Source organism: Myodes glareolus, chromosome 1 (genome assembly GCF_982192425.1).
Source record: "Myodes glareolus chromosome 1, mMyoGla1.1, whole genome shotgun sequence".
Taxonomy (NCBI): Eukaryota; Metazoa; Chordata; class Mammalia; order Rodentia; family Cricetidae; genus Myodes; species Myodes glareolus.
Window position 1 is genome coordinate 80104396 of NC_142026.1, and position 21088 is coordinate 80125483.

General features: G+C 36.4%; 1 protein-coding gene and 1 pseudogene across 2 annotated transcripts in view; both read right to left on the reverse strand.

Moving 5' to 3' along the window:
• Positions 1 to 21088, reverse strand: part of Ascc3 (activating signal cointegrator 1 complex subunit 3) — a 317613-nt gene that overhangs the window by 156978 nt on the left and 139547 nt on the right. For both annotated transcript variants that reach the window (XM_048449042.3, XM_048449043.3), the window contains exons 14-17: positions 15236 to 15370; positions 8468 to 8659; positions 7938 to 8162; positions 23 to 142 (exon numbers count right to left, since the gene is read on the reverse strand). In XM_048449042.3, the coding sequence (XP_048304999.3) occupies positions 23 to 142; positions 7938 to 8162; positions 8468 to 8659; positions 15236 to 15370 (672 nt within the window). The remainder of the gene's footprint in view (positions 1 to 22; positions 143 to 7937; positions 8163 to 8467; positions 8660 to 15235; positions 15371 to 21088) is intronic.
• On the reverse strand, positions 1267 to 1493 carry LOC148123506 (small nuclear ribonucleoprotein G pseudogene; annotated as a pseudogene).

A 21088-nucleotide genomic window follows, 5' to 3' on the forward strand; every position in this document is an offset into this window, starting at 1 on the left:
TCCCAGTAAATGAGCTTTCTACCTGGTATGCTTTATGACTGATGCCATAAGCTAATGGATTTGCTCTCATCCGCACATAGAGGTAAGTGTAACTTATCCACTTCACTGCTTCTTCCACATTGGTAACTGTTCCCAGAGCAATCTGCAAACAAAAAAAAAAAAAAAATTAAGCAGAAATTGAAGTAACACATTAAAGACAACCATAAATATTATAGCAAAGACTACTTTGCCAGAAATCAAGTTTTGAAAACAGATAATTGTACTGTGTTTTTTTTTAAAAAGGCAAACACAATTGGTAGGCATGATATTTCCAATTAAACATCACTGCTGCTTCATTTAATTGAGAACAAACAGTACATTAAAAATGAGGTCTAAAAGCTGAATTTCCTCCATTTTACGGCTTTTAATTATTTTTCCAAGTGTGGACTTTAAATTATACACTATTAAGGACTTTTCTGTAATTTGTAATTTTTCTCTTTATTCAGTTCACTACTCAAGTTGTTTCAGTTTCACTTATTTTTGTCTGAAAAGTTTAAAGCAAGAAAACTAGAGTAATGAAAACAAAATACTCTGTTTGCATGTACTTTCCTGATTTTGTGCAGTTATCAAAAACAAAGAAGGGAAGTTAGCTTTTTCTCTAAATATGTCCTCAGCACTGGCATAGACACACTAATGAACAAAATAGAAACCTGTAACCACGTCTACAAAAAGAAAAAAAATACATACTAATACTTAAGAAAACGTACACAGAACTGCAACTACACCTGCCTTGCTTGCTTGAGTGAAAGCATGACAAGTCCTGTGCTGGCAGACCAGTGACACCACCACCATGAGAGACCATCAACAGAGTAGGGAATGCTTGCATTATGAGAGAGGAATTTATGTGTGTGAAGTACAATAAAAAAGAAAGTCATGTGCAATGGGCATTTTAAAGTATTTTAGCCATCCATTGTTTTAAGGAAACCTGTAGTATGCTTTCCTGAACCACTGGCTCCTAAATCATGACACAGAGACTTATTAATTATGAAGGTTTAGCCTTAGTTTAGATTTGTTTTTAGCTAGCTTTTTCCCCCCTTAACTTAAATTCCAACCCATTTTATTTATTTATTTATTTATTTATTTATTTATTTATTTATTCTGAGTATCACAAAGGTTTATTTAGCAAAAAGTGTTATTTTTTTTTAAAAAAATGAAAATGTACATGACCCAGTTCTAGTCAAACAGTCCTTGGGGGAAGGATGTGAACTCCTGCTGAACAGCCATTGTTTAGACTCTTTCCAAGGCTTCTAACATGAGGATGCTGTTTCCTCATATGACCACCATGCCAATGCCATTCTGCTGCCCACTACTTGTCATCTCCACACACTCATCAATGCCAAGATTCATAAAGGGATCAAAGTCCTGAACTATTCTTTGTCCTGTCACTATTTAATTTCAATGATAAACTTCTTGTCCATAAATTTCTTCAGTTCAGGAGGGTGGGCCTTGTTCATGGTGACTCTTCAGCGGGCTCTGCAGGGAAGGAGCGGGTGGCCTTACAAACACATGTGCCGGTCGCTGAACTTAACCCATTTTTATTATATTAATCTATGTGCTGTCCCGAGTCTCGTCTACTCCTTCTATGTCTCATCCACCCTGCTTTCCTGCTTCTTCTGTACCTGGCTGGCTGGCTCACCATTTTCTCTGCCCACCAGCCCCATCTATCCCTCCTATGCCTGCTTATTGGCCATTCAGCTTTTTATTATTATCAGGTTAAACAGTAACACACACTTACATATTTAAACAAACGCAGAGTAAACAAATGCAACACATCGTTACACAGTTAAACAATCATTCTATTCTACAACAGAAAGAATCGAAGACTTAAAAATACAACTGACATGAAATCTGTATAAAGGAAATAATTATTAGACAATGATGTTAACCTTTTTAATAAGATATTTTTGTGAAGAAGTATTTGATTTTTCAACAGACCAACAGAAAGCAATAGTGCTTTCTGGGAGAGTGTTCCAAGTGTGAAACTTGCCCCCTGTAGTTTTTCTACAAATCCTTAGCTAAATTAAAAGAGATGTGTTCTTTATAAATTATTACATTTGAGGAGGAAGAAAAACAAGGGAAAGTGGCTATGGTTAGTATTAAAGAAACTAAAACTCCAATTTGCTTTATTTTTATATAATTTAAGGAGACAAAATATGGAAAGTTATTTTAGCATTTATATTTAAAGAACCCTCAAAACTGCTTTATTCTTGCAGTTTTAATTTTATATAACTAATTCTATTAGATATATTATGTGAATGAACTGATAATATAGCCCAGTGGTAGAAAGTATGCTCAGCACACACAAGGCCATGGACTGAATATGTAATACTGTCCCACCCATGCCATGAAAAAGAACTAAATTTGAGCCAGTAAGAAGCTGCATAGTAATTATTGAAGAATTACAGGCAGGACAATTAAATGCTTCCATTCTGGATAGATAAACAAAACATGTTTAAATTAAATCTATTTGCATATCCAATTTTCTACCACTGTTATTTATATTCTTATATGTTTCTATATAATCTATGATATCTAATTCATAATTATTTTAATCATTAAATATCATAAAGCCTACATTAAATGGTGTTCACAAAAGTAAAGAATTAAGCACACTCATTGGGAATAGTTGTACATGCCTATAATCACAGGTGTCAGAATGTTAAGTTAGGAGGATGACTGTAAGTTAGGCCAACCTGGGCTAAAAAGCTACTATATAACAAGATGTTCCTCAAAAGACAAATAAATGAAAAAGCCCATGCACAGTTTATTACATGTCCTATGCATATTGTGCACATGTAGGCATAAGAACAAATCGGTTAAGGCAAGATATGCTAAGACTAACTTCTCTCCCTCGACAGTTCTATCATACACAGGGTGAGAGCAAATGATTACTTTATTATAGTGCCAGAAACTCGCCATTACTATTATTCTCCGAGTATTACCAACCAGCTGCAGTGCTGACTTAAACTTAGGTTTACAACTCCTATAGACACACTTTCTTTTTCCTTTACTAACCTGCATTGTCTTCAAAATTGCTTTTAAAACTTCAGTTGTTTGCACTGTACGTTACACATTTTGTCTTGAAATATTCCTTTGAAAAGTTAGTAAAATTACTAAAAAGTATATAAATGATATGACTAAAAATTAGAACCAGACACCCTCCCTCCTATTTAAAACTACATAGTGCCAGACGTTTTGGTATATGCAGTATTCTAGGTATTGTCCAGCCTGCTCCCTTCCTATATACAATGCCCAATAAAGTACTCTTTATATTCTAGTTTAAGATTTGTGGGGTGTGCGTGTGTGTGTGTATGTGTATGTGTGTGTGTGTAATGTCATATGAAGTATGACCTATTTTTCTTATAATCATATACTACTATTTTTAATAAAAGAAATGAAGATTTTGCAAAATACGAAATAAGCTTCATCAGTAGATTAATGTGAGTAGCCTGCCATGGCTGCCTCTGATATGATGAAAAGATAGGAGGGACCAGGCATCACTCATCTGCTTAAGGAAAGCAAATCTAATCATTCACATAAAGGAAAGACATTAAACAGAAAAAAAAACATGTTTATTTCATGATACACTGTATTTTGAAGCTAGTCTTTTATCGCCACCTCATGACAGAAAAGAAAATTTTCTTGTGACTATAAGCTGCCACCTGGTGACAGCTTTTTCACAGTGTATCTTTGGAATTTTTCATTCATCTTAGAAGTTAGAAGTAAACCTGTGCACTCTGTACGAGTATATGTGCACACAAACATGGTCCTTGGCCATCTGAAGATCCATCTTCATGAAGCTGGAACATATAACCACTGGGATGAATACCATAAACCCAACACCCATTCCTTAGAATTGACTTAACATCCACCAATGGTTTTCAAATACTGGATATATGAATGACGAAAATGTTACTAGTGTATAATGCAATGATATTATAAAGTTCACTAAATAAAATGTAATTTAGACATAAGACTTAAATAACACTTCATACTTAATCTATTTATTAAAGTTTAATATATAAGAATATTTTGATTATTTGCAAAATATGCATGTTTTTAAAATTGGTCAAAATTATATTAAATCTAAATAAACAAATTTATCCTATCATTCACTTCTCTTAAGACTAGAAGATTTTAAGGTTGAGTATCAAAGAACTATCAAAAAACTCAGTAAATCTGCGGGGGGCCATCCTGTCCCGCAGGAATGAACCCCACCAAAAACGAGAATTCCTTCTCTGGTCACATCTTTATTTGGAGCATTCCCTTGAGGAAAATTGGGGGAAGGGAAGATAGAGCAGGGACGAGAGAAAGCTTAGAGAGAGAGCGTTGGGCCCCGAGGCAGCTGCTTTTAAACGGTGGAGCAGCTTGAACGCTGTCCTGATTGGTTAATGCCATTCTGCTGGTCTGAGCATGTGCAGGCAAGGGTGCAGGCAGGGTTGCTCAGCCCCACGTGGCTACCTCCAAACTGCAGGACCACCTGTGCCTCCAGGTGGCTCCCAACATAAATCAATTGTGCTGTGAGCTATAGCAAAGTAGAAAAGGCATTTAATAGATTTTTCACAAATCAATAAGAGTACTATTTTATAAATAAAAAGTGAAAACAAAAAACTGGGAAAAAAAGGACATTGAAGGCAATGAGGGCAGAAGAATACCTTTTTAGGGCAAAGAATTTGTGCTAAAAGCAGACTGGGGAAGCATAGTTATACCGGGAGGCCTTTATGCAAGGTCTCTGCGCAATATTCTGCATGGATGGAATTCTTCTGAAGAGCAAGTGCTAGAATACAGAGAAATTACCCTAGCTTTAAAGACTGGCTTGCTAGAACAGAGTAGACGCATAGTGATGTCTTCTGAAAACATATTAATAAACTTCAAACACTTGTTTTTCTCTCATTGCCAACTCAAGTGGCTTGATACAGAGAATGCACTTGTGACCTTTCAGCTTTAGGATTATGGAGTCACCTTATTAGATGTCAATGAGCAAATATGTGCAGAAAACATTTGCTTTAAATTATAGTTAATGTATTTGTTTAAATAGTTAAAAATTATATTTATAAAGTCAAAGTCATGGGTAGAAACAATATTATTTCTCTCATTTAACTTAATTTTTTTTTGCATTAACAATTGCCAATTCTGAATCTTAACAAAGATGTGAACACAAATCCAAGACCTTAATAATACAGCACAGGTTCATGCTATAGGTTGATTCGTATTTGATTTCCAATTTTACCAAATTTAATTTTACATTCAAGTTGTATTATTATCAAAATATTTGAAAAGAATCTCTTTCAGTAGACCAAGAATTATCAGTGACTATACCTCATTACAAAAGTTAAAAACTTCAAAGTATGAATGCCCTTTATATAAATAAATGAAATTATGTTCATGGTTATGTGACATTTCTGAAAATAGCATATCTATTAAGTAGTTAATGATGACCATATGGAGCCTTGTTTACTTTGATTCTCAGGGTACAGCTAGTTTCACTGATATTATTCTATTGTTCTAAATGGTAAGAACAGTGTTTGACTCAGTTTGTATCCTCTGTATACTTGCAACAGCATGTGGGTATTTTACTTAAATAGTGGCCAAAGACTAGGTGACTAAATGTAGCCTCCATGAACTTTAAGATTAAAGTAATATATCTGTGTTCATCAGGGTTGATACGGTTGTGATAGAATATCACCAGCTAATATCAATGAAGGGAGGAAAGAGTTTATTTTATACCAAGCTTGTAGTCTATCATCCAGAGATTAGGGCAGATCTCAGGGCAGGAACTGATGGAGAGGCCAAGGAGAAGTGCTATTTACTGCCTTGTTCCATGGTTCTGTATAGGATATTCAATCTGCTTTCTTACAGAACTCAAGACCATCAACCCATGTGTGGCACCACCCGCAGTGAGCTGGGCCTCCATAACAGTCATTACTCAAGAACACATAGCACAGCTTACCCACAAGCAAATTTGGTGGGGTCACTTTCTCATTTTAGGTTCCCTCTTCCTAACTGGATCGCTAGCCTGTGCCAAGCTGACATAAATGCCAGCCGTGTTTGTACTGTAAGAGTCAGAGAAACTATTGCTGATATTTTCACAATATTTAGTCTAGGCCATGAAAGAAAGTAGAGTATGAAAACAAGGAAGTATATTCATTTTGACTTACTACATTTTATCTATTATACCTAAAATCTAAGCTCTACCAAATAGACTAGATTTAGAGTTTAATGGACCTGTGTTTGATACTATTTTTAAAAATCAACCTTGTGATCTTGAGGTGTTAGAGTTATCTGAGGATATCCGTGAGCATGATGACTAAGAAAATAAGAGAATGTTCAAAAGGCATTCAAGTTATTTATACCTAGTTATTTGAACTATTCAATCATAGTCAACAACAAGGACAGAAATTAAATTTTTATAAGTTGTTTGTGGAGTTAAAATTTATCATCTAGTGTTTTTTAGCATCCTGTAATTTTGTTATGAGAAACTAGTTCCTTTCACTACCCACCCCATTTCACTTAAAAATACTTAGTAGTGTGTATCTGCATGCAAACTTTGTGTCACGGCACACATACGGAGGTCAAGAAGATATCCAGTGGTTGGTTACTTCCTTCTACCATGTGGGTTCTGAGGAACAAACTCAGGTCCTAGGCTTTGAGGCAAGTGCCTTAACTCATGGGCAATCTCCCTGCCCCCTATGGAGATTTTTCTAATCTCCAATCACACCTCTCCAAACTTAACTATCTTTCTGACCTCCGATAGAACTTTCACAGACAAAAATCATTTTTGTGGCAGCCTGGCACCTAATGTATTGTCTCCTTCTGTAAGTACCCTTCTGCAACACTTGCCCCTCTTTGGATGTCATTGCACTGTGGAGTTTTGACCCATCTTTGGTCGTTATTCTTAACAGAGAGAACGGAGTGAGTTTGCTTTTTCTTCTTTAGAGAGGAAACATAAAGAACAGGAGCAGGATGTAACAGACTTCTAAGTATGTGGTATAAGACTAGCATACATTTTGACTATGAGTATTTCCTTCATTTAGTTCATGCTTACATATCAGCTACCGAAATCATTAGGACAACTTCAGGCTAAGAAAGGAAACTGGCATAGGAAAGTGCTGGATATCGCAACAAAAATAGTTAAAAATGCCAGGAAATAGTGAAAACACAGTTAACATTTGACATATATATTCTAAATTGTTAAAAATGGTTATATTCTTTGCCATCTAAGATGTTGGATATCCAGGATGCTGAGATCAAATAGGTTTGAGCACAGAGTTGCACAAACACAAATGCAAAGCTACCCAAGCTAAAATTACAGTTTTATGTATTTCATATAAAATGTTAATAACAAAGCTTTCAAATGATTTAACAACATAAGGTAACTTTACAAATCTTCTAAATTTTATTAGAAAAGCAAAATACAATATACATTTTTAATTACTGTTTGTTTCCCTGATCTATACAGATTAGTTTGGAAATTCTGACCTAGAGAAAATCTCATATTAGCAACAAGTACTTGTCAGTCATGTCTATATTTTATCCTTCTATGAATTAATCAACATTCTGCATTTAGCCTATTATTTTCTTTTTATATAGATGCAATTTTTATGTGTTTGTGTGCATAAATGTGTATGTGCACTGTGTGTAGCATGTACAAACAGATGCTATTAAAGGCCAGAAAATTGTATCAGATTCCTTAAGGCTGGCCTTTCAAGGTAAGTAGTTGGGAGTTGCCTGATATGGGTTCTGGGTACCAAACACAGGTCTTCTGTAAGACCAGTAAACACCCTTAACAACAAAGCCATCTCTCCACCCCTATTTTGTCTCTTGACACACACTATATTCCTGACATTACAAATAAACAACCAATTCAATTTTCCCCAACCTTCTAAGCTCTTACTTACCTCAGCATTTAGGTTATCTGCAAGGCTTTCCAGAAACTGACTCTCAATTGGGTTTTGTTGAGTGAGTAAACTGAGGTAATGGCTGAGTTTATCATGTGTCGTTATAATGATTCCTTCCCCAAATTTGTCAAATTGTGGTCGTCCAGCTCGGCCAAATATCTGCATGACATCTAAAATTCCAAGGTCAACAAAGGAGCCTCTTTTGGCAGCATATATTTGTGTTCCCTAGATGAGGAAAAGTTAATAAAATTTACATAAGCACACACATATAATCCTGAAGTGCTGGAACCTGAAATTGGGCAAATACGGAAAGATCTCAAAAGTGTACTTTAAATAATCCCTTCATCAGCTGGGATAGAGTTAAATTCTGTAATTGAAGCTAGTCTTCTACTGGAGCAAATAATTCTGGCTAAAATGCTATTCACAGTCAATGAACCAGACAAATCACAACATTTTTTCTAAATAAATCAATTCAAAGGCTTGTTTTAACGGGCACACAAATCCATGTGCAAAGGGAGGTAAGCTCTTACCTTAATAATAACAGCATGCGCAGGAAGATTGACACCCCAGGCTAATGTGGCTGTACAGATTAGGACTTTGATATGCCCATTTGAAAACAAGTTTTCAACCAAATTCCTGTCTTGCCGAAGCATTCCTGCATGATGAATGCTAAAGCCATCCAAGAATAATTCTCTCACTTGTTTATTTCTTGACTTTTGCACCTAGACATTAAAAAACACAAAAGGATAATTATTTAGCATTTAATGGCAATTGCTATTTCTTGGGCATGTTGAATGAGTTTATCAAAGAAAGCAAACATTGTTTGGAAGTTTCTTAACTTGGTAATGGTGCCTTACATAAAAATCATTTTGTTATATGTCTTACAAGTTTACAAAACATGACACATTATCTTAAAAGGATGGCACAAACATCCAGCCTGGCTGTACTTTCTTGTAATAAATTAATGTCTTATACAGTTTTTTTGTACACTTCCAAAATACTTGACTAAAATTAAACACATCTGGTGTGGAAATTCCTTCTGTACATGTGTTGCTTTTATTGGTTAATGAATAAAGACACTGTATTGGCCCGTGACAGGGCAGAGAAGAGCTAGGTGGGGGAACCTAAACTGAATGCTGGGAGAAAGAAGTTAGAGTCAAAAGATGCCATGTAGCTGCCAGCTGAAACCTTGCTGGTAGGCCACGAGCCTTGTGGCAAAATATAAAATAATGGAAATGGGTTAATTCTAGATGCAACAGCTAGCTAGTAATATGATTAAGCTATTGGTCAAACAGTAATTTAAATAATATAGCTTCTGAGTGATTATATCATGGTCTGGACAGGCAGGAACAAACAAGCAGCCTTCTACTACACACATCTGTTCCTCACTTCTTTAAGAGTAAATCTGGAGTGGTCAAAATCCAAAGCTCTGCAACATTTCATCTTAAGTACTACCTTCACTTGCTAACACAAGCCACACAAGTCAGAATTTTCTGAGTCTCTTCTGTAGGATGTATCCTACATTTATATTTTCCATTCTAGATGCACAATCTAGAAGACTTTACTGAGATGCCTACTGATTCCCCTAGTCTTCTACAAGAATTGAGTGCAGAAACCCAACAGTGGTCACCTACAGCTATGTTCAGGCTGAGCTTTGGTGGGAGGTTTTGATCACATCTCTCCACAACCTTACAACTACATTGAACAGACTAAATTCCCTGATGGTATCTGTTCTTTGGCCTGGTTTGAACTTCTGGGATCATAAGTTCTACAACAAAAAACTTTATATCTCACTGAAGAGACTCACTAAAGAAATATTTCTACATAATCAAAGATGTTGGTGTAATACTTTTAAAAGTCGTTCAATAATAAAGGCTTCTTTAGGGGTATTATATCATGTATTTATTTATCAGTGTTATGGAAAAAAATCTCGTTATTAAAAATAGCATCTTTTTGACTATTTGTTCCCTACATATAGATATGGCAGGGAATGGGAGCTCAGGGGTTGGGGTTCTGGTCCAGAAATAGTCAAACTATCTGCATCTTGGGTCACCTAATTTTATTAATTTCTAAGCAATCAACTAAAGATAATAACATTTTATAAATTCAACTTCAAGTAGGTTGAGTATAATAAATTAGTAAACTCCACCATCTAGTGGCCAACAAAATAAATGACAACCTGTACATTGTTTAGGAGTCCCAATCAAAACCAGGCTATAATCCACAGTCCTAAAAGGAGGACCCTAAGAAGGAAAAGCATGGATTGCCCTAGGAAGGGGAAGTAGATAAGATCTCATAGGTAAACTGGTGGCTGCAGGGTTTGAGTGGGAGAGAGAGGAAGAGCAATAAAATAGACATCCTGATAGAGGGCATCATTATGGACTTAGGTAGAAACCTGATTCTAGGAAAATTCCCGGAGTCCACAAGAATTACCCCATCTAAGACTCCTAGCAATAGTGAAGAGGGTGCCTGAACTGGTGTTCCCCTATAATCAGATTAGTGACGACCCTAATTGTCTTCATGAAACCTACATCTAGTAACTGATGGAAGGAGATGCAGAACTCCACAGCCAAGCACTGTGCTGAGCTCCTAAATTCCAGTCAAAGAGAGGGAGGAAGGATTATATGAGCAAGGGGTGGGGAGAATATCATGATAGGGAAAGCCGATGAGACAGCTGACCTGACCTAGTGGGAGCTCATGGCCTCTGGTCTGACAACTGGGGAGCATGCATAGGACCAAACCAGGTCTGCTGAATGTGGGTGACAGTTCTGTGGCTTGGTCTCTTGGTGGGACCCTTGGCAGCAGGACCAGGATTTATCCCTGGTGAATGAACTGGCTTTTTGGAGTCCATTCTCTGGTGGGATACCTTGCTTGGCCTTTATGCAGTGAGGAGGGGTTGATACTGCCTCAACTTTATATGCCATACTTAGCAAACTCCCATGGGAGGCCTTACACTCTCTGAGGAGTGGAAAAGGTAGGTGGAAAGGTGGTGGGAGGAGAAAGAGAGGGAAGGGGAACTGTGTTGGTATGCAAAATGAATAAAAGGGAGAGAGAAAAGGGTCCGAATTAAAATAAACAGACATCTAACAACAGATGTTTTCATGTTTCAATGAGGATGCACTCTTATTTATCTTTGTGAAGTACAGTTAGCCTGTAAAAAACATAGCATACTTTATGATTAACTACATATTTATGTTTTGAATTTGCAATGTCTGCCAAAGACCATGTTCAAAGTGCTTGGACAACATCTGTTAATACTACTGAAGGGTATACAGACTTTAGGAGGTGGTTCAGCCTTTTTGGTGCCAGTCATTGGACTGTTTAAGATCAATGACTTGACCCCCTGGTTCAGGCCACTGCCATGTGAAGAATTTAAACTATAGATTCTTGTTGCTTTGAACTGTCTTGATGTCTTCTTCATTATGATGCACTGCAACTCCTTGAAACTGAGCTGAAATATATCTTTCCTCCTACAAGTTATTTCTGCCAGGTATCTGGTCACACAGATGCCAAGTAATAAATGTGTTATACTTCAATCACATTGCCTTCTTTTTCGAGCTGAGATACTATTGTTAAATTTCTCGAAGCAACTCTCATGAATAACAGACTAGAGTATTTGCTAAGAGATAACAGAGTACTTTCAGCAACCAAAATAAGAGAAAGGGCACTTGACCTGCTCCACTTCTCTAACATTCAAAAGTAGGCACTCAGAGCTGCACAACTGTGGTGCAGGATAGTTGCCTGCTTCAGCTGAGGCCTGCATCTGGACTGCCTGCACTGAAATAACCAGACGTGCTTCTCTCAATATAGAATCCTGTGATGACCCACAGTTTACTTAGGACACTGATGACACAGGATGTAACTTAACACAGGAAGCATGTAACTGTGATAAGAATTCTCTCCAGGTAGCAAGCACATCGGAGTTGACTCAGCATGTCCTTACTATTTAGATGGCATTTCATGACATACCGGGAAAAATACACTCAAACATTCCATTTTTGTAGACATCTGTTTTGTACCCAATACTAAGGAGGTAACATACATTATACACTTTGCTTTTTTTATTCTGGAACAGATTTCCAAGAATTAAAAAAAGAAACTGGATTGAAAAGTATTGTTTTTAATTTCATTAAATTTATCAATTTTCCTTCTAAAATTATGTAATGAATTCATAGCTCTAACATATATAGGAAAGTGCACTCCACCCTGTCATTCACAATGCTGAACTCACAGTTCTTGTTAAATTTTGTCAATTGTGTGAGTAAAGTGGATCGCTCATGGTCACTTTTAAGTTTTTCTGGCTTCCTTTTTAAAAGCGATAGGTTAACTGTCATAAATTCCCAGTATATAGTATTGAGTTTCATAAGACCTTTTTTGCAAATACATTTTGAGCAGAGGTACACAGGACAATGTTCCTTGCAAAGAAATAATGAATAAAAGCAGTCATTTTTGCAAAAAAATCCAATAACAGTTGGGTTAGGGCAAAAATATTAAGCATCACAAAAATACTTAAAAGTATAATAAAAATGATTAGGGATTTGCACATCTACTCACCTGTATCTATTTACCTGCATTAAAGTTTCAATATCTCAGTGTTAACTGTTTTTTTTTACAAAATAGGCATCTGTGAATAACTATGTGCTATAAAAGTATTTAACAGTGTATCAGAATTTCTTACAGACATGTCATTTCAATACAAACAATACAAACCTCCATCACTATGAAATGAGGACTGGATAAATTAAAAGGCAATAAAAGTATGCCTGGCACTAGGAAGCACTTCAAAATTGGTGCACAATATTATAACTATTAAATAGTAAGTGTGAATTATCTACAAGAAAAAACAGTTGTGAGGACTGAGAGACAGGAAGGAACCACAGGGTAGCTCAATGTTTGGCCTTTAAACACCATAGAGCTGATTTTTATTTCCATAGAAATAAAACAAGTCTTAAGAATATCAATTTGACTTGTCAAGGATTCTCACAAATTAATGGTTAATAAATAACTCAAAAACACAAACTACAAAATAAATGCTAAATAATAGGGAATTTTATAAAGAGATAAAAGTAAGTACCTTGTGTGGTTCAAAGCTAAAAAGAAAATTGATCTGATGTTCAAGACAAACGGCATTAGGTGATTGGAGTTAGACTTAAAAACTTTATAGGGCCACAGCAAAACCCACAGTGTGGCTAGAATGACAAAATATCCTTGACTAAGGCAGTATTTGTGAAATAATATGGTCACCAAGACAGGACATGTAAAGCATGCTCACTAAAAGCAACGGCTTGGTTGTCAACATGACTACATCTGGAATTAATTAAAACCTAAGATGCTGGGTACACCATGAGGGATTTTTTTTTTTTTGTTTTTCCTGAAATAAATCATTTGAAGTAGGAAGATCCATATCTTTGAGACAGGAAGATATACCTTTAATCTGGCTCACAGCTCCAGCTGACAGTCTAAAGAAAGAACATGGAAGAAGGAAGCTGGCTCTCTTTTTGTTGCTTGCTCTCACTAGAAAGTCCATTACTTCAGTGGTATTAAAGTCTACTCCTTTGGGATTCCAGTGTATACTGAAGACTATCTGAGACATCCATGAATCACGATTAAAAAAAACTAAGAGAGAGAAATAGGGGTTCAACCTGAAGATCCAAAAAACCAAGCAGCCAGCCACTGGGTCTCACCTTGACTTCAGTCCAAAATGGCAATCCTGCCTCCAGGAATTTTAGAATGAAACTGTGTCTGAGAACTGTCTCCCATTTTATAATCCTCTCTAGGGCTGAAATTAAAGGCGTGCACCACTGGTGTCAAAGTCATGTACCACCCGGTTTTTATGGCAACTAGTGTGGATTAAAGGTGTGTGTCATTGTAGCTACTGGATTAAAGGTGTATGACATTGCTGGCTGCTCTGTAAGGCTGGCCAGTATGGCTGTTTTATTTTCCCGATCCCCAGGCAAGCTTTATTTATTAAAATATACGTGAAATGCCACTACACATTCAGCCTTGTGGACTGAACGACTACTGCATTCTTGGGCTTTTCATTAGTAGACAGCCATTGTTAGATAAGCCAGACCATAGCCTGTGAGCCAGTCTAATAAACACCCTTCCTACAGAAATTCATTCTGTTAGTTCTACAAGCCATTTTAATAAATCCCATCTCCATATATATACAGATATATATGTATATATGTATACATATATATCTGTGTATATACATAATTTTTCAATCTATCAGTTCTATTCCTCTAGATAAGCATAACTAGGGCATGTAAAATTGCATAGCATCAGGTTTGTGAGCTTATAGCCATTAAGCAAACAGTCTGTTAAATCTTATCACAAATACATTTGGAAGTAATCACTTTATGCAAATAGAAAACTTATTTTTATAGGTTTAAGTTCAGATCAGGACACAGTTCCAGCTAAGAAACAAAAGTATTTTGCCATCTCTATGACTGATTATCCAGTCCCCTGTGGCACAAGTGAATAGCTGTAAGTAATAAAGTATTAAGACTGGTTGTGCTTTCAAGTCTTTAAAAACCAGGGATATGTTAGACCATGAAGCCAGAGTTTGCCTAATTTTGATTAAAATTTTTAATAAGTTGATATAAATATATATATACGTAAAATATGCTAAAAATCATAAGATACTATTGCTATTCAGATTACCCAGATCAGTGATTTTTAAATTGTAACGAGCACAAAATCTACCCAGGAATCGGGTGATGTGCAGATTCTGGTCTGGAAGTTCAAGGCTTTGTTTTCCTAACAAGGACGCAAGTAACGCCATGATTTGAAAACTCTTTGCACATACAAGCAGTAGTAAGACATTGTTTTCAGGATCCCTTTATATTCTTAAAGATCTTTTGGTTAGTTAGGTTATATTTTTCAAATTAATTTTAGAAGCTAAATTGACTAAATTAAAAAATTCTAATTTACCAATTTAAACAACAATAATAAACCTTTTAGATGTTAACTTATTTTATGAATGCAAATGTGATTTATATCTTAGCTGTATTTGAAAAGGTAGAAATAAACACTTCAGTTATATCCATGCATGGAAATAAGTGAGACCCTGCTTTAAAAAAAATCTTTAGTTGAAGGGGATGAATAAGAACAAAGATCGTTTATAAAAACATCCCAATAAAACCCTTTACTTAAAAATGTTCAAAAAGATCAAGTCACAAAAGTTTATAAATATTCACAATTAAATTCTTAGAATCTACTACTATAGATCTTCCATTGAGACCTGTGTAGCAGGCACATTATGTTCCTGTGTTCTTCAGGTCATTGGTACTTACCTGTTTTAATGCATGTCCATACTCTGGTCCTTGGGTAGGCAGAAAGTAGGAAATCTGGCCACTGTTTTTTGCTCTCTCTATTAGAGACATAGCTGTCCGAACAGTGGCATTGCGAGCATGTACAAATACCATAACCTAAAATGATAGAAAACAGGTTATTTAACATTTCAATTCTTTACATTAAATTTAATTCTGGCATAGAAATCATCACATAAAAATGATCATTAAAGTTTCAAAAGAAAATCTACAATTTCTTGGTGTAGGAAGTCCTTCTGTATGTGAGTTGTTTTTATTGGTTAATGAATAAAAAAGCTGCTTTTGGCCAATGGCTTGGCAGAGTGGAGCTAGGTGGGGAAAGCTAAACTGAATGCTGGGTGAAAGAAGGCGCAGTAAGGAGAAACCATGTAGCCTCTGCCAGGGACAGACGTGCTGGTACCTTGCTGGTAAGCTACAGCCATACACAGAATAACAGAAATGGGTTAACCAAAGATTTAAGAGCTAGCTAAAAATATGCTTAAGCTATTGGCCAAGCAGTGATTCAAATGGCATAGTTTCTGAGCTATTATTTCAGGAGTCTGGGCGACCGGGAATGAACAAACTGCCTCCCACTACAATTTCTAAATTAGCCAACATTTAAACAAAATGCAAGATAAAGGCAAGGTAAATTAGCAACATGACTAATTCATTATAGATCCATGAACTTGGAGCAGTTTGTACATTTTGCTCTTGAAAATATGAGTCATTGTTTTTATTCACAGCATATAAATTTGAGAAAAAACATCTATCTATATAAAAATTGATATGATTTGTATCGTAGTCTCATCCCTCCTTATGTTTCCATTCTTTGCTTTTCATATGAAAAAATTATCATTATATTTCGAGTTATAGCATTTTTAAATGTTACAAGTATTCATGACTGAGTTTTGCTCGGACGTAGGAGAATTTGGACATAGACTTTTGAGCAATGCATGAATGGTTAAACATTTTTGTTTATTACAGACAGAACACATTTTGCATAAGGATATGGGTAAGAGCCATAGGGGCCTGGAGGAAGAATGCTATAGTTTTGACCTTAAACATCCCCAAAGGCCTCTAAGATAAGGGTTCAGTCTGCAGTTTGGTAATACTGCCTGGTGACCAACACTGTGAAAGGTGGGGCCAATGGAGGGAGCTGTTAGGTCACAGAGCACACCCTCACTGGGGAAAGTCTGACTCTGGTCCTCTCTCTTTTCTTTTTGTTTCCCAGCCAACATGAAGTCGACACTTTTGATTTACCATCCACTCACTACCGAGATGTTCTGTGTTGCCATGGCATCAGAAATAACTATTCCTACCAAACACAGACCAAAGACACAGAAGTAACCATACCTACTTAATATATGTTAAAATCACAAGGCAAAAATAAAAACTTCCTCTTTTAAATTTGATTATCTTGAATGCTTTGGTAATGGAAATGGAACAGTAGCAGAAAACAGATATTTGTGGTGGTGATTTATATGTACACTGGAGAAAAATCTATCAATCATTCACAAAATTGAAAAGATACAAATAATAAACTAGTAGTCTTTCAGCATACATACAAAGAAAAGATGAACACACAATCTAGAGAAATTCAGAATTTCCTCAGAGGGCAAAGAAAAAAATCTCTCTCAATGAGTTCACAGAAAAGAAAAATCAACATTGTTAGTTAATAGGAAAATGTTAACACAAATCCATCGTGGTTGAAAATAAAAGTCCATCTTCACACTAAGATCAGTATTTTATTTAACTAGTATAGCCTCAAGATGAATTTCGTTATGAGTCAGCATTATACAAAATGACATTTTCATTCTGCATGATTCAAAGCTTTATTTTGAAAAAGCAACAGAGGGCAGAACATAATGAAATACAAAATATGACTCAAATAATAACATAATTTTGGTATGACTTATCATTTTAAAACTTTTCAGTGAAGCCAAGAGACGTACTAGTTACAATTTAAAGTAACAATTTCTTTTTACTATGAACCTATCATGTCTTATTTAATAAAACATATTCCTTTTTCTTATAAGCATTTTCTGTTTAGAGGCTTCAACAGAAGTTAATACAAGGTTTTCGGTCTCTATAAACATACTTTATTTTATGGCTTGCTAATTCTGTTAATTTATTACTATCATTATGATTTTATCTAGTGACCTCTCAACTTTTATTGGTCCCTTAGTCCCAGGGGTACCTTCCTTTTTAGCCTCAGTACCTCAAAACTCTAGTGTCAGTGGTATGGTACACCATTTTGTCATCCATAACCTTGCAGGTGTTTGTCCTCTGGATAGTTTGCATGGAAATGCTATAGTCCAGGACATCAAGACTCAAGTCTTCCCCATCTTCCTTCAAGTTGTGGCAGGTGGTAGTCTCAGTGTCAAACTTGACTGATATTCAGCAAGGTGTTGTATTCCTGGGTCTGGCACTGCCTCTCTGCCAAGGGTTGTGCCAGCTCAGAATCTAGCTGGAGAAGGAACCCACTGAGCTACTCCATCTGCATGTTGTATCAAGCCACCATGTCCTCAAGGCTGTATCGCAAACTGACCTGACTTTTTGTGACTGCATGCCAGTCTCCATGGCCTGGAAGGTGTGTCTCAGCTTCAGAAGTGTGGTCTTAGTGTCTGATTTCAGCAGACTAAGTAGTGACCACTATGGTGCTCACCTCAATCTGTTGGGCTTAGTACTTGTCCAGTTCCTCATGGTTCGTTCTGAAAAGCTTCTCATACTTGGTCTGGATGTTTGGCAAGATCTTGCTGATGTCCTGAGATTTGGGGGTACCCAGTTGCATGATCAATCTGGAACTGGCAATCTGGGCTTCTAGTTCTTTGACTTCCTCCTTTGATTCTTCAAGAACAGCAGTTCCTCCTTAGTGGCTTCAAACTTCTTCCTCCAGCTGCAGCTTTGTTGAATGTGGCTGCTAGTTAGTTCCCAGTTGCTTAGCCCCAAAATAACCACACAGAAACTGTATTAATTAAATCACTACTTGGCCCATTAGCTCTAGCTTCTTATTGGCTCTTACATCTTAATTTAACCCATTTCTATTAATCTGTGTATCGCCATGTGGCTGTGGCTTACAAGGTAAAGTTCCATCTGTCCGTCTCCAGCAGAGGCTCCATGGCTTCTCTTTGACTTCTCCCTTCTTTCTCCTAGCATTCAGACTAGCTTTCCATGTCTAACTAAGTTCTGCCCTGTTACAGGTCCAGAGCAGTTTTCTTTATTAATCAATGGTAATCGCAGCGTACAGAGGGGAATCCCACATCACAGCTTTATCCTATTGATGTCATCAACTAACATTTGGAGTCCATGAATATCACTCTGCACAGACCAGTGCATGGCCAATGATGTTTCATACTTGACTTCTTGACTTCAAAGTCATCAGCAAAAATTGGCATAATCAAGAACATTCATTTTAATTGTTCATAATCATTTTACAGATTTAATGACGAAGCATTTTTGAAAATATTTGGCAATGTAGATTGACTTGCCAAATTTTTATTTGAGATTCAACTAAATATAAACAGTTGTTTTTGCTATTAACTGATGAAGAAACATATTATATTTGAAGTACGACAACATTTTTATGCTACATCTACTTGGGCAAGTTTACTGGCCTTTGTAATATGGGTAAGAGTAGTTATTTTGCAAGAGTGCTGTAGAGACACAATAAGTATTAAGTAACAGGTTCTAAGTACTAGGAAGAAGCTTGGCACTCAAAATGTAGTGTTACATTAATGTACAGGAAAAGGTTTAGTGTTTTACATAGGTTTCGTTACATTCACTACTACAGGTTCCACTCATTGGCAGCAATGCTGATTCTGTTCTTGGAGGCAACAAGAGATAAATTTCACTTCAGTGTTTGAGGACTATGAGTTATCCAGTGTGCATTCTCCTGAAAGTAGCTCTCAGAGCGTTCTCCTAATGATGGTTTCAACAGTCTACTGCTGGTGAGCTTAATTCTCTAAACACAAAAGTATGCATCCAAGCAAGACACTCTCTTTAAATTCAACGAGGACCTAATTGGAAAATTTTGAAACCACATAAGAGGAACTGGAGAGATGGCTTAATGGTTACCAAGTTTTTCTTCCCAGGATCAGTTCCTAGCACCCACTTGGGGCAGTAGACAACTGTCTGTAAATCTAGATCCAGGGGATCTGATGCCTTTCTCTGAACTCCTTGGAGATACACACACCTTCAAAAGTAAAAGGCATATAATAGAATCCAATTTTAAAGTTAAAATTTTAAGACAAAAAAGATCACACACTTTTACAAATAATTGCATTTAAAAAATCTTTGTCACTTAACATTATAGAAATGCTGCAGTTACTTCCTGGGGCCACAGGTTTTTTTTCAATTATATTTCACAAGCATATTATCTGAACTCTCTTCTTTTTCAAGGCAACACCCCCCCCCCCCCCATCCCGAGTAGGGAAAACACTGTAAAGGAGTCAAGTAGAAAGAATAAAGTTCTGGTCTCAGTTACAAAGAAAGCACCTGGAATCTGAACTGGTTTTACTTTCCAATCTCCAAATACTGTCTGTTAAATTTGCTTATCAGATTAAAATAACAAAATAGCACAATAATGTTCCATTAATGTTTTGTGCTTTTTAAAGCTTAGTTATTTTTAAGAGACAGAAAAAATATAAAAAAGAGACAAAATCATATCTTTATAAGAAAAGTTCAATTGATAGTCCACGTGGTACAACCATAGGACACAAACTACTAATCCTTTACCAGTTAAACAATAGCTTTGAAACATCCTTTTAAATATTTTATTCTTTGAAAATCTCATACACTATAGTTTGATCATATTTGTTCTCCTCACGACTCTCACCAGATTCACCCTACCTCCCTTTCTACCTGGCCTCAAGCTGTTTCTTTAAAACTGAATTTGTGCTCCATAAATATTCTTAGGAGTAGGGTCCTCACTAGCAGATGGTTGGCCAAGCAGGGGTCACAGCCTTAAGGAAGTCTAATTTATCTTCTCCCAGCAGCTATCAATTGCTAACAGGTCTCCAGCTACAAGGGTACATCATACCCATCTCCCCAGCTCCAGGCACATATTTCCTCTGTCTTGAGTTTGCACAGGTCTTATAAATATTGTCATGAACGCTGTGCAGTTCTATATGCAACTGTCCCTTTGTGTCTAGAAAGTTTTAAAGTGTTTTGCTTATAGAATTCATCCCTCCAACAAAGTCTTTTGTTGCAATCCAATACACAAGAAAAAAGCAAAACAGGAATATAACAAAGCAACTGAAGTGGACTGGATAGATACAAATCTATCTTTTCCCCCTTAAACGGGAGCAAGCAGCTTTCCCACTCTTCACTTTAGCAGACCAGAGGCACCAATCCTGGAGGTGGCATCTCTGAGAACCTTGGAAAAATCTAAAAGTAAGTTATTGAAGAACCTCTCCTGATAAAAAAGGAACTGTTCGAAGCTGTATTTCCTTTTAGACAAAATGTTAAAAGTTCAACTATCTCATTCCTTTCCATTTTTTGAAGATATTTTTTGCATATAAATCAACCAAATAATCATTTTAAAAGTTTTACTCCTTTCTAAGAACCTATTTTAAAAATATTTAGGGGACTGGAGATGACTCGGCAATTAAGGGCACTGGCTGCTTTTCTAGCGTACCTAGGTACTATTTCCAGCAACCACATGGCAGGTCACAACCACATGTAACTCCAGACACTCTTTAATGGCTTCTGCAAGTGCCATTCATGCTGTGTGCATACATACATACAAGGAAAACAGTCATGCACATAAAATAAAAATAAATAAATCCTGTAACATGAGGGCCGGCTTGTTGGGGTTTCTGTCCTGTCCAGTTCCCGCAG